The 19,599-nt window shown below is 30.0% G+C and overlaps 1 protein-coding gene across 1 annotated transcript; it reads left to right on the plus strand.

Moving 5' to 3' along the window:
• Positions 1–7,443: 7,443 nt before the first annotated feature.
• LOC132715437 (peroxidasin homolog) lies at positions 7,444–14,221 on the plus strand. The gene is made up of 8 exons (XM_060698441.1): positions 7,444–7,519; positions 7,690–8,025; positions 9,074–9,349; positions 9,923–10,216; positions 10,486–10,782; positions 12,038–12,161; positions 12,310–12,350; positions 12,625–14,221. Exons 1-8 carry the CDS (start codon positions 7,471–7,473, stop codon positions 12,810–12,812), a joined length of 1,605 nt encoding a protein of 534 aa, XP_060554424.1. The 5' UTR covers positions 7,444–7,470; the 3' UTR covers positions 12,813–14,221.
• Positions 14,222–19,599: the final 5,378 nt, after the last annotated feature.

Genomic DNA, 19,599 nt, shown 5'->3' on the forward strand with positions numbered 1-19,599 from the left:
TTATAGTCTGAAAAATACATTCCTTCCACATGCAAACTGCTCTTGATGACATTTGGGCATATTAAAGTATCCTACGAGTAATAACTGCCGTATGCTTTATGAAAAATTGAAAAGCAATGACAGCTACAGCTCGTAGAACAAGTAAACCACCCAGCGTTCCGAGCAAGTTCCAAGTCTTCCATTTTCATAGCTGCTTTTTTCAAGTTTTCACATCTGTCAACACTTATTTTTTGTCTGTTTCAATCCTCAAATATGTTTTCTTTCTTTTAAAAAGGTGTATGACTAACAAATCCAAATGATATCTCTCTGAATCAAACACAATTATTTTCCTCCCGTGAAATACACAACTTTAAAAAATGGCTGCCGCTTACATTTAACAAAGCCAGGTCTAATATAAATTCGCAGTAAGTAACAGAAAATATGGATGGATGGTTGGAATTTTCTCCTACACAAATTGTTTGTTTTTATTATTAAAACAAGCGATCATTCATATTTTTTAAACAAAATAAATAATATCACTGTCATTTAACGTTGATTGTCGGACTTATTTTTCAGCTCAAGACTTCTTGTTTTTAATGAGAAATTCGCACGAAATGGGGAAACAGATTATAATATTCATGTTAATATTATGGAAATTTCGTTTAAACTTGTTTTTTAGCATAAAATAAAAAGAAAATTTGTTTGTTTCTTGTGTAAGATGTAATTTTATTTCATCTCGCTACGCCACTCGTGAGAATACTGTTTTTAAAGCCCACTCGATGAAATAAAATTTCATCTTACACACAAACAAACAAATATCCTCTATATAAATACTCTTCTCTTTTGTTGACTTCTTAATGAGTATTGATATCAATTGTTTAGTTGTGAAGGCATTCATTGCCTTTATTAGCTTAGGAACAGTCATAATTATAAAGAAAACAATCAACAGCATATAAAAATCAAAGAAATATGGTTCATCTAATTCCCGCTATAAACATTTTTTTAAATAATATATCTTAGTAAGCGATATTAGAAATAAACATGGCTAACTTTGAGTAAAATTAACATAATCACAACATGAATAAACCATTCATGGAACTTATTTTTTTCTTCAAAAAGTAGACTTATTTTATAGTTATGTGCTTCTTAAGATATACTATTCTCAAATTTTATATTTTAAAATATTTATCACTGTTACACAGTCTCTTTGTAAATATAGAAAAAACATGTTTTAACTTCACAAAGTAGATATGTTGTGTTAAAATTCTACATACTATACCTGGTTACAGTATGAATATATAGTGTCATGAAAAAAACCTGGACAGTTTTTTAAAGAAAAATACTAAGTTTACTTGACTTGTATAATAGGGAACTTAGCTTCCAATACATAATTTATTCATACTTGTATTTAGATTTGACATATTCGGTAAAAAAATACATAGATTTCAATAATTATTTGGGATAAAATAATTTTACGCAAGGATGGTCATAGTATATCTTTCGATCAGATAAAAGAAAATTGTAATTAAACGTATATTGTATATTAACTAGGCACTCACTGTCAACGCTAACTTCAAGAAGATATAAATCAACAAAATAATATGGCATACACATGTATGTTGCAAATTATAAACACGCTCACTTATTACGATGAGTCGAGACATAAATCTTAGAAAGAAATAACAATAAACATTTATTTTATTATATTCATTTCATTTCTTATTAGCTAATATCCTGATACAGAAACATAATAAAACTGTAGATATTAAGTGTAAAGTCGAACTTTTGTTATTAAAAGGATATAGTTTTGTCGGCGTACTGTATAGAAAATGATTTACCTTGTAGTATAAAGCCTAAAACAGCACAATTAATGAATCTAACTTGTCAGAGAAGCCGTAAATAATGACACGATTGGTGAAAAAAAAAAGAATTCAAGGTACAAACGTATAAAATAAAATAAAAAGTGAGAATAATTTTTTACCATTTATTTGGATTCAATAAATCTTTAACAATCCGTAGTTTGAGGTAACATCGTAGTCAATTATTACTAAAAATACCATAAACGAGATTTTAAGCATGGTATATGTATCAACCTTTTCTGAACACATTGATATTTCGTGATATAAGTTTGGATAAAGTTAGTTCAGAAACTATTTTTTTTAAACGTTTTAAAATCGAAACTATACAATTTTTATCTGTTGTGAGCGTAACTTGTCAATTATTGAAAACACTCCGTCCCTTTTTGAGTCATCAATGAGGGAAATCATTATCAGTGAATTCAGTCGATATTACTCGTAATAAATGTATTGTGCATCTTTTAAGAATAACTCAACATTATATTGCTACCTTTTATTTAGCCTTTTTTATAAATTAAGAAATTGTCGATCAAGCTGTTAGTAATTAAGCATAGCGGAAAATTGCACGACAACCGGGATGGTTAAAAAGTAGTTGCTAAAATATCCATAATGTGTGAAATAATAATTTGTTTGTCCCGTAATCTGATAGACATTACATTGAGTTTATGGACCTTTGTACAGATTCAAGGGCTTGTTTAACATTCAATTTCGTTTTCTAACAATGTAAAAAAACAGACAGCATTTTCTATGTGAACGCCTATATGACTGGTGGTAAGGTGTCACTGACACATTTCTAAACTATTTTTACGGCTGTCTGGGGGTGATTTGTTCTCTATAAACCAATATAAAGATATGAAAATATATAATCAGTGAATGCTTTGAATAAATTGTTCGCCAGTTAATCGAACACAGTACTGAAAAACCTGGGACAAAGTATGAAATTTATTGTATATCCCAGTAGAAACTGGATCTCTATGCCGTGTATAGATGAATATTCATGATAATAGAAGTCAAGAAGGTCAGATCATAATGATCGAGTAACACCTTTTATTTCTATGAAAATATGTGAAGCATTTATATGACTTTGTTGGAAAATATATAATATCCCGTTATTTGTACATCGTACCACGGACTTTATAAAAATAGTTATGATTTTATAATGTCTCATCGCCGGTACGAAAAGGGAATCCCTGATCGCTTCATCATCAGTGAACCTTTTTTAATTCACCCTTACCCTACAATGTCTCTTTGTTTCTTTTTATCTCTTTTCAATAGGATAAGATATTGAAGAAATAACATTTACGACTGCCATGTATACATGAATGAATTGTTTACAGTTTTTGATTGACAAACTATAATATTTTTTAATTGTGTAGTTAGGTTGAAGATAAGTATCATAAAGATGAAATTTTAAATAAAAGTAATTTCAAATATGTATTTCATTTTGAAGTCGTTAAAATTAAATTTCAAATAAAAATAAAGGCTTTATTCACTGTTATCAGAAAATCAAATATCTTATTTTACACCAATATTATCGATTAAAACTATTGTGTACCCCTATGAAATCTACACTAATTCAAAACTGCATTCTTGAATAAGAGAAAAAGACTGGTGTTTCTAAAAAAAAGATGATATATCCACAAATTTCACTGAAAATTTCGCAACAATTTTGTTTAAGATATATTTACATCTTGTTTACCCTATGTTTTTTTTTGCAGTTATAGTTGTCCCGTGACACGGTTCTTTCTGAGGAACAAAATGCTGTTATTCTAATGATTTTGGATCAATGTCTTTACATTTGTATTGTTTAAAGTGTATTTGATTACTTAAAAGAATCGATCCGAGTGTTTAAAAAAGTATAAGACAATACGATTGCTTTTGAAAAACTATTGAACAATTTTAAGGGGTAGCAAGTAGATAGAATAGAGTATAGGTTAAATCAGATTTGGAATTTACTTAAGCAGTTTTAAGAACCTATTTACCAAACAAAATGCATCATTTTTACGTCAAAGTAATGAAAGTTTATTTCTTTTTTATCAACTTTGGTAATTTAAAAGATTTTTCTGATGAAAAAGCGAAGCAACTTTGCTCTTTGTTATTAGATACATTTTATGAAGTACTAAGAAAACAACAACAACATTTTTTATTAGTTCAATATGATATATTATTATTTTATATACTGGATTCTGGCAAAAACGATTGTATGAGACATGTTATAATTGTAACTTAGTTATGTTATGTTGTGTTGTGATTGCTATCAATATTAATAAGATAAATTTGTTCATTCTTATTGCTTTCTTGAAAGAATGAAAACTGAAAATGCGTTTGTAATTACCCGAACGATTATCAAGCAGTTACTACCGAATTGCATCTGATGGTCGGACATATTCAAATATGTTACATATTGCATTTTCTTTTAAAGGGGTACTCAGGCAAATAAATGACAAACATATTAAAACTATTCAATGTACTCAAATCACGCTAAAATGACATTTTTTAAAGTTCCAGCATGAATTGCTGTATAAAATCTATATATTTTGGGTTTGAAGCGTAAATATATCTAGAAATATTGAACGAAATTTAGACACCGACAATTTTAAATCAAGGCATGTGACCCTGGACATTAAAATAGCAGATTTTGTGGGTACTGTATGCTTGAACTACAAGTCTAAGTCATGGCAACTGTTGCAACTATTGTGAAATCTTTACGCTCTAACCTGATCCACGTGGGTCAAGTTAGTAAACCAGCATTTCATTCTTTGTAAGGAGAAACGTTTTGTTGCCTTTGACTGCCTAGTGTATTTAATTTGAGGACATTTACAGAATAATGAAACAAGTTAAATTATTTAAATCTGTGGTAATCAAAATAAGTCTGTTTTGCATCAAAAACAATGCTACATGTACAAGTGAAGAAGTGATAAATAAGTCATAATACCATACTTGACGTAATATGAAAGACAATTTAAAAGAAAATAACTGATTAGAAAGAGAGATTTTAACTTAATTTCTCAAAAAGATTCATAGAGGTACTTGAAGAATATAAGGCAAAATTGTCCAGACGCATGTATAATATCATGAAATCAAATACTTTAAACATCAAACAGTATGTTTATTAAGGCAATCGATTAAATCACTATTGATTCAAGACCATTGTATATTAACTGTTTAAAATTTTAATAAAAACCTCGTCAATTTTGCAAATATTGTATTGTACAAAATGTAATGTACTAGTATATCAATCACACTGTCATTTTATTGAAACATAAGGTAAACATGAAACGATTACGTCTCTTACATATTATGTCATACTCAAAGGAAGTTTTATGACAAAATGCCTCTGGGATGAATGAACTGTTACATCATTAAAATTTTAAGTCTTCAGTGATACATCTTCAAATCAGTATAATAATCAGTTTGCCTTACATTAAAAAATCAGATTGAAAAGCATCTCATAATCTTTTGCATTATGCTCAACACCGCGTTTAATGTTTATTTTTAACAGGGTATAATTCTCAAAATGATCAAGGATAAAGTAGTATTGCTATCAATTATGTATCATAATTCCAAATAGTTTCCTGTAGTTGATTAATTGCTACAAAAGATAAAACTTCTTATAAATATGTTAAACTATAATGTGATAAAGTAATTTATTATCAAGCATATTCTTTATAATATTTAGGTTCTGTGATAATATAGATAAATATAGATAAATTCCCTAAGAAATATTTACATAGGTACAGAGGAGTTCATCTTACTGTGTCGTAGGGAATCATGTAGTTATATCGATGTCTGGCGGGTTTTGGAAACCCTGAAAAATAACTTAAAATACAAGAGTTATCCGTCATTAAGTTTGATATGTAACACAAGTAAACCTATAAATAAAAACTATTTCAGTACTCGTTGGAAAAAAACGACACCAAGATGGATTCGACAACAACGTTTTTAATCTCTTAAGAAACTATTGTCAGAACATCAACAGCTCTAACAACATAGGCATATTGCTTTCATGTTGACAATCCCAGACATATGAACAACTTACTCCAGACGTTTTAACTGCTGTATATTGTAATTTTGTCAAGACTTCATAAATGCGGTATCAGAAGTTTGGTGATACGCGCGCATCGTATGACTCCCCTTGGCATTGTATCATTCATATAAATAATTCAGTGACAAAACAGAGAATTTGATCAATTTGATATCATAAATAAACAACATAAATATAACTAGCTTCAAATAGCATTACATTATTGGACCTAAGGTAATTTTCACAGGTTCTTTTTTGAGTTTCATTACAGTAACTTACATTAACGAACAATTGCCAAAAATTATGTTACATTCCCTAAAAACAACATCTTAAACGTTTTATTTAAAAACAGAGTAAAAAAAGATTACTCTCAAGATTACTTTTTTGTATATCTAAAATACACGTACAATCGTATTGTTTTTGTCAGATTCATCAACGTTTAAAACTTCCTGTTTGAAAGTAAAGCATATTTTGTTTTAACTTTCATCGTACAAGCTCTAAATCATAAAATAACTGGAAAGATATTTTGTAAAAACGTTTAATTGTATAAAGGATGTACGAAGTTGATTTTCACATCATAATGTTATAGTTAAGATGAATGTAGAAAAGTATTTGGTCCCACTACATTAAAAATGTTTTAGATTTTATTTATACGCACAATGTTTAAAATGTAGTGAGCTAAAGAGAAAAATATTTTTTTTAATGTAATATAATACACTCTAATTAATTCTTAAGTTCAGTATATTTACGGGAGATATTGATTTCGCTGGTCTTGTTTAGGTAGATATCGCGTGCAAATATTAAAATTTAAATTTTAAACCAATATAATAAACGTATTTAATTTAATGAATAGAAAATAAACCTTCAGTGATGTGACATTTAAAGTTTAAACGTGTGTGTATGTTATGTGGATAAATCTTATCACATACAGGAAGTTAAATGTTTGTGTTTTAATTTTGGAATAAACTATGTCAAAACAGGTATTATATTTTTGTTGTATTTGTATGATTAATCTTCAATATTATGTCCTTTATTGAATTTTTTTTTCAATAAATGTTGTCTGTGATTTTTTTGCTCTTATAAAAATAACAGGCTAATCACTCAAATAATACCTGAAAAGAAACAGTAGTAACTGACAATGAAAATAATGCAAAACAAATAATTAATTAATTAAAAGGCCCACAGAGTAAAGGATACGAGATTCGGGGAAGGGAAAGGCAAAAAAGAAAAGTTTTCTGTTATTATTATGTTAATTTTGTTGATGTATATTTTACAAAATTAATGAATATTCTCATATATAAAATGTTTATGTTCAATGTAAAATGTTTCTGCCAAGAAACTATTTGATTTGATTTGACTTTGACTTTTAATAATCACATAGAGTACAATTACAACACAAATAAGCTGATAAACTTCAGACCGTATTACATGCAGTTATTGATTTCATTTAGTAGTATCAAAGTTAATTAATTTTAGTAATAGCATACTGGCCTTAAAATGGTTATTGTTTCAACAATGCAAAACACAAAGCTAAATGCGACTGTTATGCGTATTGTGCAATAAATGTGTGCCTTATTTTCATTTGATGGAACATCTTAATGAAGACGAGAAATGAATGTAATTGCTTTGACATATGTCTTAGGTACTTTTGTGATATCAGGTAAGTCATTTATTTTTACCTTAATTTGCTTTCTCTCTCAACATTGAAATATTTGACAGGTGTAGAATATGACAATTATAATTGGATAAGCCTTAGTAATGTTTAAACAGTGAATGAATATCTTAGAAGATTTTTAAAAACTTTATTCCAATGTCATTTGTTATTTTTAGTTGTAAAGCCAGACGACATCGAGCTGTTGCCAAAAATAGTGAATGTTGTTGAGAATTCAAGTGTAACATTAACATGCTCGAAGAAAAATGGATTTCTCTCAGAGACAAGATGGATGAACTCTCAAATTACCGAAAATGCAAACCTCGCCTTTTCTAACGGACAATGTATCGTCACTAGGTTTTTGCTTGATAGCAATTTATATGACGGTTTATGCAACGGAAATGGAACTTATTCTGTGCTTCTTAAAAAAATTGATCGTAAGCACCATGGAGGTGAATGGACGTGTATGGAGACATTATTTAGCGTTAGTAACATAGTGTCCATTTATGTTTCAGGTAAGTTGAATCTTAAAAGAAAAACATAAAATATTGTAGGACAACATAAATTGGTTTTCAATTTATAGATTTAAATGTCATCGTTCTTCAGTAAAGCATTTTAACAGTAACACGTTTAATATCCATATCGGTACCTTAATTGCGAAATCTGTTAAAAACGATACCGTCGTTGCACATGCACAGGTTACTATTTGCTGAAAACAAAACAAATCGGCGACGGTCACCAATCCAGTGAATCCTCATTCAACTGTTAAAGGTTGTTATGTGGCGTGAAAAGCAAGTATACCACGAACACTAGAATGTTTTTTCATGTCACAGGTGATAATTTCAGATTTAAACACATCCATTGCATTTTCCAGATAGAATATACGGCTGGCTATACCCTGATTAAATAGATATAACCCTCGGCTAGGGCCTTGGGTAGTATTTATCTTATTTAAGCTATATGACCTGTATTTTCTGTATGCAACTTACATGTATAAATAATGATATTTTATATATTAAATATAATACAACGCGTAATTTTCCAGTCCCCGCCGTGAACGTTGAAATTCGTTCAGATGAAAACATTTACATGAGAGAAAACCAAACGCAAACTGTACGCTGTCAAACCTCAGCATGTCGGCCGAGCCCTGCAGTAAAATGGTTCCTCCGCACTTTCAAACACAATGTTACATACGACATAACGGAAAATTCGACACAGTCATATATTTCACAAGATTATGGATTGATGGCTACGGAAAGTATACTCGTGTTCTTTCCAAATAAAACAGTTAACAATTGGCACTTATTTTGTGAAGTTTGGACAAAACGAGAAAAGTCTGACATATCAAGCAAAGAGTTTTTGGTAAATGTGCTATGTAAGTCCTTACTATTTTTATTATGAACATTAAAAAGTTATATTTGTAGTAGAAATTGTACACACAAACCGGTATTGTAACTTTTAGTTGCAAATAGTATAGACTAAAAATCGAAAACTTTTATAATTGTGCAATATTTGACTTCAAACCCCATTCACTTATTTGTGATATAATTTTAAAATCAAAAGATCCACCTGAAGGCCCTCCAGTAATACATGGCTACAAAAACGGCACGGTACATCAGGTTGTTGAATCAGAATTAGGCACAATAAACTGCTCTGTTAGTGGAGGAAATCCATTGGCTACCCTCACATTGACTTGTTTCAACAGACAATCAACAGCAGACACAACAGTTACGAGTTACGTAAGTTGGAAAGCAATTCGCAATCAGAGCGAATGCACGTGCGAGTCGGATCATGTTATAGGTGGTAAACTAATTACATACCTCAAGTTCGAAGTTATGTGTAAGTGTTGTTTTAATTTATTCAAATTTTTATTTCGTTAAATATTTGTAAACAGTTTCGTTGCATTATATGTAAAAGCCTGTCTGTATATACTATTTCTTAGTTTTTAACATTTTAGGGACATATTATTTATTTTTTACCCATTCACTATATTATAGAAGTAATGTTTTATTTTTACCCCTTGATTTGAGTTCACGAAGGCATTATAAAGATAGCATAACAAATTCGGGGATTCACATCTTAAACAAATACATGAGGTGCCCCTTTACGCAATTTGTCACACGCAAGATTTTGAGTAAATAATGTTAAAATGTAATCAACAAGGCATTTTGAAAGATGGTTTGATAGCGTTAATGTGCTGCCAGACTTATTTGACTTAATTCGAGTTAAGGTATAAATAGACATAATAATTTGAGACCATAGAGTTCCCAGTCATTCACTTCCTTGACGCCGTCTTAAATATGAAAAAAAGCAGAGTGAAAATTATTGACATTGATTGTCTACATATTTATTTAGATACCCTCAGTTTATAACAGTTTTGTAGTAACATTTGATCTCTCTTTATATATTTAGTTCCTCCAAGTGCGGTTTATTTATCTACTGAAAGAGGATCAGAGAGAGGCACTATTGTAGCTAACAATGGTGAAGAGGTGATGCTTAATTGCGTTGCAGAATCAAATCCTAAGCCGGACATAATTATAAGAGACCAACGAGATATACAGTTAACAGTTTTAAAAAATAACAGATTTGTTAACTATACAATACACAAGGTGTCCTGTGACGATGCTGGAGAGTATACATGTTATGCAAGAAATACGTTAACAGTTGGACAAGAAGCAAAATCCAAACTGATTCTCATTGTCAGATGTAAGATACAACACTTATGTAAATTAAAGTAAACACATATTTTCTTCCTCTCTTGTAATTGTTAAATTTTGAAGCCCTAATATCAAGTTCAGACAACAGTGGTACTTTTCTTTGATTAATAGGTATTTTGAGGTGTATTTGTCAAGCTATAAGTAGACGTAAATGCTTACTAAAAACAAGCATGGAACGCATATCATAAAGTACAAATAGTTAGCTATTGGCGTGTAATAAATAGAACTTTAATTTTGTAGTTTGATTTTTATCATCAGGTCCGCCACGTCCGAAAACTGTAAAAGACGACAATGTAACAGCCATTTTGCGGTCTGACGTCACACTGCAATTTACAGCACATGACTTTTTTGATGAGCAAAACAAAACAGAATTTACATGGTATAAACAAAACATGTCATTACAAAATGGCGGAAGTAAACATATAATTTCATCATATGGATTACAGTCAGTCTTAATCATCAGAAATATTACTCAAACAGATTATGGCCAATACCGAGTTATTGTCAGGAATTCAGTTGGACAATATATTCATAATTACGAATTGCAAATAAAAGGTAAATAGCTATAGCTAAAACATTATAAGCACATTACGGTGATTTTTGTGCCCTAACTTTAGGGGGATTTAGATTTAGCCTTGTCCGTCCGTCCGGTCTGTGTCGCAAGTAGCTCAAAAAGTATTTGACTTAGAGTAATGAAACTTTACAAGAATGTTGGTCAGCATGTGTGGTTGTGCACCTTGGTATTTTTGTGTGAATTTATTTAGGATTATTTTAGAATGTTGCCCTTAACTTTGTAAAAAAATGCAATTTTCAACTAGTGCCCCACGTAACTCAAAAGTATTTTACCTACCCCCAAGAAACCTTACAGGAATGTTGCTTGGCATGTGAAGTTGTGCACCTGGGGTTTCGCTTCTATTTAATCTAGAGTCATGAAACTTAACAGGAATGTTGGTCAACATGTGCAGTGGTGCTACTAGGGTTTTGCTTATAGATTTTATTCAATATTTGTAGAGTTATTGCCCTTGATTTAGTAAAAACAGTTTCATTTTTTTGTGTTATTTTTTCTTTAAGTTCTTGAGTTAAAATCAACCAACTTTACAGGAATAATGATCAACATCATTGTAAAGCTATGCACCTTGGTTTTTGCATGTGGATTTTTTTTCAGTTTTGTTTGTGTTATTGCCCTTGACTTAGTATAAATTTGCAATTGTCAACTTGTTCATGTATAACTCAAAAGGTATTTGACCTGAAGGCCTGAAAATTTACAAGAATGTTGGTCAGCATATGTACATATGCACATTGGGGTTCGCTTGTCGATTTATTCAGTATTTGTAAAGTTCTGGCCCTATACTTAGTAAAATATATTTAGTTTTAAACTTGTGGCACATGGAGCCCAAAGAATATTTGACCTTGAGGCATAAAATTGACAAAACAGTGAAGTGTGGGGCACCTGTGTCCTATGGACACATTTCTAGTTGTTAAAGATTTATTTTCCTGGCGTGTTAAAATTAGATTGATAGATAATTATGAAGTCCTCTAAAAATGAATGAAAAATAAGAAAGTTACATCTTAAACCTCTTTAGACTATATTTCTAATGTTTTCAACTTCAGTTTGAAAAGTCTGATATTTAAAATTGTATCGTTCAACAACATCATAAACAGGTATGCAAAAAACACACATTCGGTTCTATTATTTTAGACTATTTACTGAAACCAAACATTACAGTGCATATGAAGAATATTATATGAAAAATGGTAAGCTATGTGTCAATATGAGCAATGCTATTGTTTCTCTTTGCAAATATTACAGAAAATCAAGAACCAGAGGACTCAACTATAACTGGGATAATCATTGGTGTCGCTGTTGGTACATTTGCTTTCACAATTTTAGTAGTTGTTTTGTCATTGATTGGTTACAAATACATGTATATCAGGTAATGTACATCTCAATTTATTTTAATATGATATAGTGAAAAACAAAACAGTACTTGTTTTATTTGAATAGTTTCTTGTTTTTGAATGCTATTGACATTAAAATGTGACAATATAAGTCTAAATTATTCATATATAAATTCATTTCAGACGTAATCATAGTCTTGAAAGAAGTGTTACGCAAGCAACTAGTAAGCATACCTAAATAATTTTTTATTCACCAGGTAAAGCAATATGAGAAATAAATCACAAGTTCTTTGTGTGCAAATTATCTTAAATAGTTGCATACATTAAGCTATTGTATCTAAGTTTTTTTTCATATTTCATATTTTGACAATTGTATATAAAGTTTGGTGGATATGTGCTGATTTCATTTTCGATGTAATTGAAACAAGGTATATTTAAAGCGCAACATATGCAAAGTTACCTCTGAGTGCACGCATTAAACTAACTTAAATTTTTCAGGAAATGAAAATGATACTGTCTCTGAAAATCAGACAACATCTACATATGACGACATAAACCTTGCTTCTGACCCTAAAACTGTATACGAACAACTTGATGATAAAGGAAGAGAGGGTCAAGCGTACATGGAAATGCAGAATATCAAAACAGAAGAAACCAGTCGTGACTATATAAACATGACGGTTTAAATAATAAGTGTTATCAGTTCTGTGCCTCGGGACCAATTTTAGTACGAATTAGTATACATATTTTAAATCGAGGGCAACCGCCATCTAAATAAGAAAATCGCAATGTAAAAAAATAATTTACCCCGGGAACTTAACAGTTCTTATTCATCAATGCTGAAAGTATTATATTGTGCAGAACGAAAAACAAATATTTGTGTGCGATAGAATGAATTAGTTTGCATATTTTTGTTTAATACCAGATTAGAGTGGATCAGCAAATTACTCCTACCATAAGTTGATTTTATTTTAACTTTCTATGTTAGAACTACAAAAAGCTTTATCAATAACATATTGATAAACAGAACTTTTAATATAAATACCACATAAAAATTGTTTTTGTTACTTATTTTGTTAAGCATCTACTAAAATGCTTTACAAACAATACAACTGAAATAATTCCGTCAAGATATTCAAAATATAAACAAATATTGTGTAAAGGGTTTAAATATTCGAAAATGCATATTGTAAAAGGTTTATGACAATTACACGTAATAGCATATATTTGGCGGAAACTATTTAATTACTATATCAAATTTTACCATACATTTTGGCAACAAATATTAGAATAATTCTATTTACAAGCATAAATATGGGTACAAAGATTAACAAAAATATTCCAAACATAAAGAATAAATGTGACAAAATTGACATACGTGCTTCCTCAGTTTTACTTAGATATTCTAAAACCGTTGCCAAGACCATTTCACGAAACATTTAAAATTTGTAAACGTGAGGGATATCATTTTTAGCTCGACTTTTTTTTTGTTGAAAAAAAAAGTAGAGGTATTGTTATAGTCGCGGCGGCGTTGCCGTTGCCGTCCGCAAACTTGTACCTGGATCATAACTTTTTTATTTCTTGGTGTATTGTCTTCAAACTTGGCCACAACAACCCTTGGGACAAGACCTTTCAGTAGACCCCACTAACCTTGACCTCATCCATAAATGACCTTGACCTTCAAGGTTAAAAGTCCAAATTTTGCTTGTTCATGCTGTTATTGGCTGTAACTTTGTTATTTTTCAATGGATTGTCTTCAAACTTGAACATAATAATGTTCAAGGATAACCCTTAAAAATAACCAGACAGACCTTGACCTTCACTCATTAATGACCTTGACTTTGAAGTTCAAATTATCGAAATTTTCATTGTTTTGGCTGTAACTGGCTGTAACTTTGCTATTATTGAAGGGATCAACTTCATATTATAATAAAACATACTTAAGACAAGACGTTGTGGTTTATCAAACACTTGGGCTCTTTAATGACCTTGACCTTGATGGTTAAATTACTAAATTTTCTCAGATTTGTGTATTAAATGACCATATATATTTATTGGGGTGCGTGTGTATATATATATATATATATATATATATATATATATATATATATATATATATATATATATATATATATATATATATATATATATATATAAATATATATATATATATATATATATCATCATCATCAGCAACACGTGTCACCACCACCACGTGACTCCACCACGTGACTTCACCACGTGACTCCATCACGTGACTCTACCACGTGACTTCACCACGTGACTCTACCACCACGTGACTCTTCCACCACGTAATTTCACCACGTGACTTCAACAAGTGTTTTCACCACGTGACTCTACCACCACGTGACTCTACCACCACGTGATTTCACCACGTGACTTCACCACGTGACTCCACCACGTGACTCTTCCACGTGACTCAACCACGTGACACCACCACATGACTTCACCGCCTGACTTTACCACGTGACTCCACCACGTGACTCTACCACGTGGCACCACCACATGAACTCACCACGTGACTTCACCACGTGACTCCATCACGTGACTTCACCACGTGACTCCACCACGTGACTCCACCACGTGTATCTATTTATAGAATTTTCTATTTATAGAATTGCGTGTTTCTATTTATAGAATTGCGTTATTCTATTTATAGAATTTTCTTTTTATAGAATTGCGTGTTTCTTTTTAAAATATATAGACAAAACTAATGTGACAAGACAGACTGATTAATTTTATGAAAAGGAAACGTTAAAGATTTTGTTCAAACATATCTTTGTTTGCTTTTAGAGAAAGTGAAAAGTCGAGCGTTCCCCCCGCCCGGCGGTGGCTCTTGTTATGTTACAAGTAATGAAATACCAGAAAGAGTTTTTACAAAATTTAAAGGTTATGTCCAACAATTTTAAATTTCATAGAAAATAAGTATTTCGTAGATATATATTTATCTGTTGAATTTTTAATATTTGATAAATATTTATAGATATATCAAATATTGATTGACTGACTGAAAGCTTTTTAAATGTAAAAGTGATATAATGTATTCACATCAAACCGACAAAATTTATGTATATAATACTTAAAATACCAAGACCAATATCTATCATAAATACTTTTATATAAAAGCAATTTATCTTTTTAATTTGATTCTGTAATAATTTTGATTTTTTATCATTGTGCGATGTTTTATTTAAAATGGTCGTATTACTATTTATACCCTTTTGTCTGTATATCCAACTCAAGATAATATTTCTCCCCTAAAACTCAAGCAAGAAAGCAATAAAAAACATCAACAAAAATCATTCTTTTCTGTTTGATATTGTATGGTTCTCATTGCAAATTATCCTCATACACATCTGAACAAAAGGGGTTTAAGTCAGCATATTTTTTCAGAGTACCCTTGATGCTTTACATGTAATGAATGTTTTAATGTAGTTTTGTTTTAAATTTATATGTATGGGAATCATTTATCAGTTTCAAGACCAATGACAAATGACGCTAGTATTTGCTTAGAATCACTGTATTCAATGAGACAATAATTGTTAAATATTGAGCCAGATGTTAATATTGCTTCATACTATTTATCTTGGTTTGCATGTTAATTGTATTTCATTTCTTTGAGAAAAATAATGTGTCTCGAACATTATTCAATAAAGAAGATTAAAAGGTCAATATGCTAGAATATCTTATGTGTAACGTCAAGAATTATTGTTACTTGTTTTTGTGCAAATATGTTTTATGTTAGTCATTTTTCTTTCAATATAACACAGAAAATTGTATCTTATTTGTAACAACAGTGATTGGGATATCTGAGGAAAGAAGCGTTTATAAATGTCAATTGTTAATTGCTACAATTGAAATCTTTTTAACTACTCATAGTAAATGCAGTTAATGTACTCTTTCTCAATTAATATTCTTTTTTATTTCCCTGCAGCTTTTATACATGCACACTTATGTTATCCACTTGTGTTAGGAGTTTTAGTACAATATTTTAAGAATCATTGGATTCTTAATTGTTAAGTATTATAGTCGTTGCAGTTCTTTAATAACTAAAACTGATATAAAATGGTTTATTCAATAACATTTCATTTGAAAGTTGCTTTAGTGTTTAGATAAAAGTGATGCACATCGCCTGAAAGTATTTCAGTTTTGATTCAATATTTTGTTTTTTTTATCTCCGAGTATTAAGAAAATAATTGATCATACTAACACATCAGCCTTTCATTTGCTTTTAAAATCTAGCAGGACATAAAAATGGTCAAACAGCGAAAATATGTTATTTGGCTGAACTTATCTTTTCTCCAAAATGAAACTTGTATAAATCAAAATGTAACAGATCTATCTGCACAATTAAAAAATAATCAAGGATAATGTCATGTTTGTGCTTAGGTAATAAATAAATGAAAACAAATCATGAAACAGGAAATTCATAGTATTTAAGATAAGAAATAATAATGAACCGCTTGTCCTAAAATTAAAGAATTATGTTTTAAGTTTATTTTCTTAAATATATAATTATGATGTATTAGTTATAATGCAATATTGAAAGCTTTATGTATAATGCTTATCCTGTACTATACATTCACATTTTGAATTGAATATAATTTTTTTATTACCTATTGATAAATATTGCTAATAAATTCTTTAAAAGTAACTTTAAAGATTGTGTTGATTGAAAATATTTTAATTACAAATAAAGTAATAAACATTGTGTAAAATCTACATAAACATGCAAATCTATAAGCAAACATATCTTTGTAAAAGAAACATTTTAAGTCAAGAGATTGGTCGAGGTTTTATTTCTTTCTCACTGGTACAAATCTCGTGGGAATTATTTAGGACAATTGGCAATAAAAATAAATTTACTCAGAGGACACTTTTTCTTATCTGTGACATTCACAGTTCGTTTAAACCTATTTCTAAAGATATAATGATGCAAATAAGAAATCCTGTTTGGAGCATACATCGGTAGCACAAAAAGGACAAGACAGAACGGAAAATGACTGAATCAGTTGAATCTTTGAATAGCTAATTTGAAAGCAGTTAAACCAGCCAAAACGTTTGGTTCATTTAGTTTGACTTAAATTGATCGAATTGGCTATGAATAACTGAAGTTTTCATATCAATGACTGGTGTTGAAAAACACAACTAAAACAATTCATTCAAAATTCATTCATGTCATAAATTACACTCTGGTATTTTATCTATTTATTTTTTTTAGGAATAATATAATTTTATCTATTAATTTTATTTAGGACTTTTCATTTTATTCAGGACTGTTATTGTTTGTTTTTATATAACATGATAACAAATGGTGTGGAACAACATAAATAAAGTTTAATAAACGGACACATGCGTACGCTGGAGAAATGAACGTTTTAATCTGCCATTTTGCAATAAGAAATATTTGTGATTGCATTTCTGCAGTAATATTTATTATTTTATGCGTCAATGCAAAAGTAGTTTCAAGTAATACATGAAGAATTTGAGTCATCTTGCAACAATGCTTATTGTTGAATTAAGGGCGTTTTGCATTGATCATAAGTAACAAAAATCAGTATTCCCCTTGTTTTTAAGTTTCTTTATTTTTTTCAACATTTTTGGCATTTAAAACATAAACGCATCTCTCATTATAAAGTAAGGTTTATCGATTTATAATAACACAGACAAGGACGACGATACTTTCTTTTCCTTCGAACAAATCATAATGCCTAAATTACATCTTTGTAATGAGATGTTACAAAAGACAATATAAAAGTGTTAAAAGTATTTAAAAGTGTTTAATAATTTATTCTGATGACTAATCGGAGGTTATGCACGAAATAGAGAATTTCATAAGTTATACTTAACAGACTTCACCAAAATATTTTAAATGATGCAGACAGATCTTTACAATCCATAATCTAATCAATGACATAACTGCATTACAAACCACAACATTTTCCGACAGCTAAAGGAGCTCTTCTGAAGATACCAAGCAATTTTGTCAGACTCAATTACGTCATTGCATTATTAATGACACTCGAAATGATAGTGTTACTTCTTGAGTCAGTCACAATCACAGGTATCTGATTTAACTTACAGAATAAAATTAAAATACAGAAAGTTTGCGTTAAATGAAAGGCATAAAATCATTAAATTTGATAGGAGCAGAAATTGAACATACACTCTCATCACATTTATAATCAAACAAATAAACGTTTTTTTTTGTTTATTTATACAATTTTATTATGTAGTGTACTTTATTAACGCTTTGTTTAACCATTTATATTATTTCGTTTTTAATAGACTTTTATCATTATTTGTCGATAACGTTTACTTGTTTTTATTCATTTTCATACTGACTAAATAATGACACAGTTGATTGTGCATTGTTTTCTGCATTAAAATATAGAATAGGTTAAACTGTTCGTGAAATAGATGTCTTAAGAAGAAAATTTTAAAACTTTAGTGTTTAAATAAGTAGTATCAAGTTTTATCCGTTCAATTATTTACATCGTCATGGTAGGCATAAGTTGTAATATTAATGGACGCCTCGCATAGCATTATTAAATGTTGTAGGCTTGGCCTTATTGGCGGGGAAAGGACAAAGGAAGCTATAGCCCATGACTATAAGCACCGCCTTTAAGAGAATTGAACATAAGAATAAGATTATGGTGGTAAAAGCAGAGTTCGGTTCTGAATTAGACATGATCGTTTGACACTAACGAGAATCAATTTTCAAAAGTAAATTAAATGATATTTTAAGATGAGATCAAAGAAGTCACAGAAAGCCAACGTTATATAACCAAATTTTTGTGCAAATGATAAGCGTATTATGCTTCATAATGATTTACACACTTATTGACTAATAAAATACACTTAAACGTGCCGTGATTAAGCACAAAAACACACTGGCAGTAACAAAAGTTATCATAAGAACTCCAGGACATATTTTGAGTTATCGCAAGAACTCCGTAACATTTGAAAAATCGGGTATAAATTTATTAGCCCGGGATTTATGTTTGCAACTCTCCATAATAATTAGGAAATTTAGTCTAGCAACGAAGAAGATCACAAATGAAAAGGTCAATATGTACGATTTAGCAAGTAATTTGGTAATTTTTCTCAAAACTACCAGATTTTTTTTATAAAAGCGACAAAATATGGACTAAAAGATTTTTTCTAAAACAAAAAACAATATGTAGGGCAAGCTTAATTATCAAAGTTAAATTTAGCACCTCAAACTCACCATTTAAAGTTAAAAATAACCATTTTTTACGCGAGTTCTCCAAGTATATAGAAAAGTTTTCCACAGAAATCCGTAACGTTTTCCAGGAACTCCGTGACAGTTATCATAAGAACTCCAAACAAGTTATCATAAGAACTCCATCCTTCGTGTAACACTTCCTCCAAACCGAGCCTGCAACATTTTCAATTTTGCCGTGTTGGGCTTTCTTTAGGGATTCTCCA

Source organism: Ruditapes philippinarum, unplaced genomic scaffold (assembly GCF_026571515.1).
Source record: "Ruditapes philippinarum isolate M1 unplaced genomic scaffold, ASM2657151v2 ctg2484_1_1_1_1, whole genome shotgun sequence".
NCBI lineage: Eukaryota > Metazoa > Mollusca > Bivalvia > Venerida > Veneridae > Ruditapes > Ruditapes philippinarum.

What these genes read in the sequence shown, in the direction of transcription:
- LOC132715437 (XM_060698441.1), top strand. Translation starts at nt 7,471, where the DNA reads ATGAATGTAATTGCTTTGACATATGTCTTAGGTACTTTTGTGATATCA. An exon ending in AGGTACTTTTGTGATATCAG is followed by an intron (nt 7,520 to 7,689) that starts GTAAGTCATTTA and finishes TGTTATTTTTAG; the next exon opens with TTGTAAAGCCAGACGACATC. An exon ending in AAGTGTTACGCAAGCAACTA is followed by an intron (nt 12,351 to 12,624) that starts GTAAGCATACCT and finishes TAAATTTTTCAG; the next exon opens with GAAATGAAAATGATACTGTC.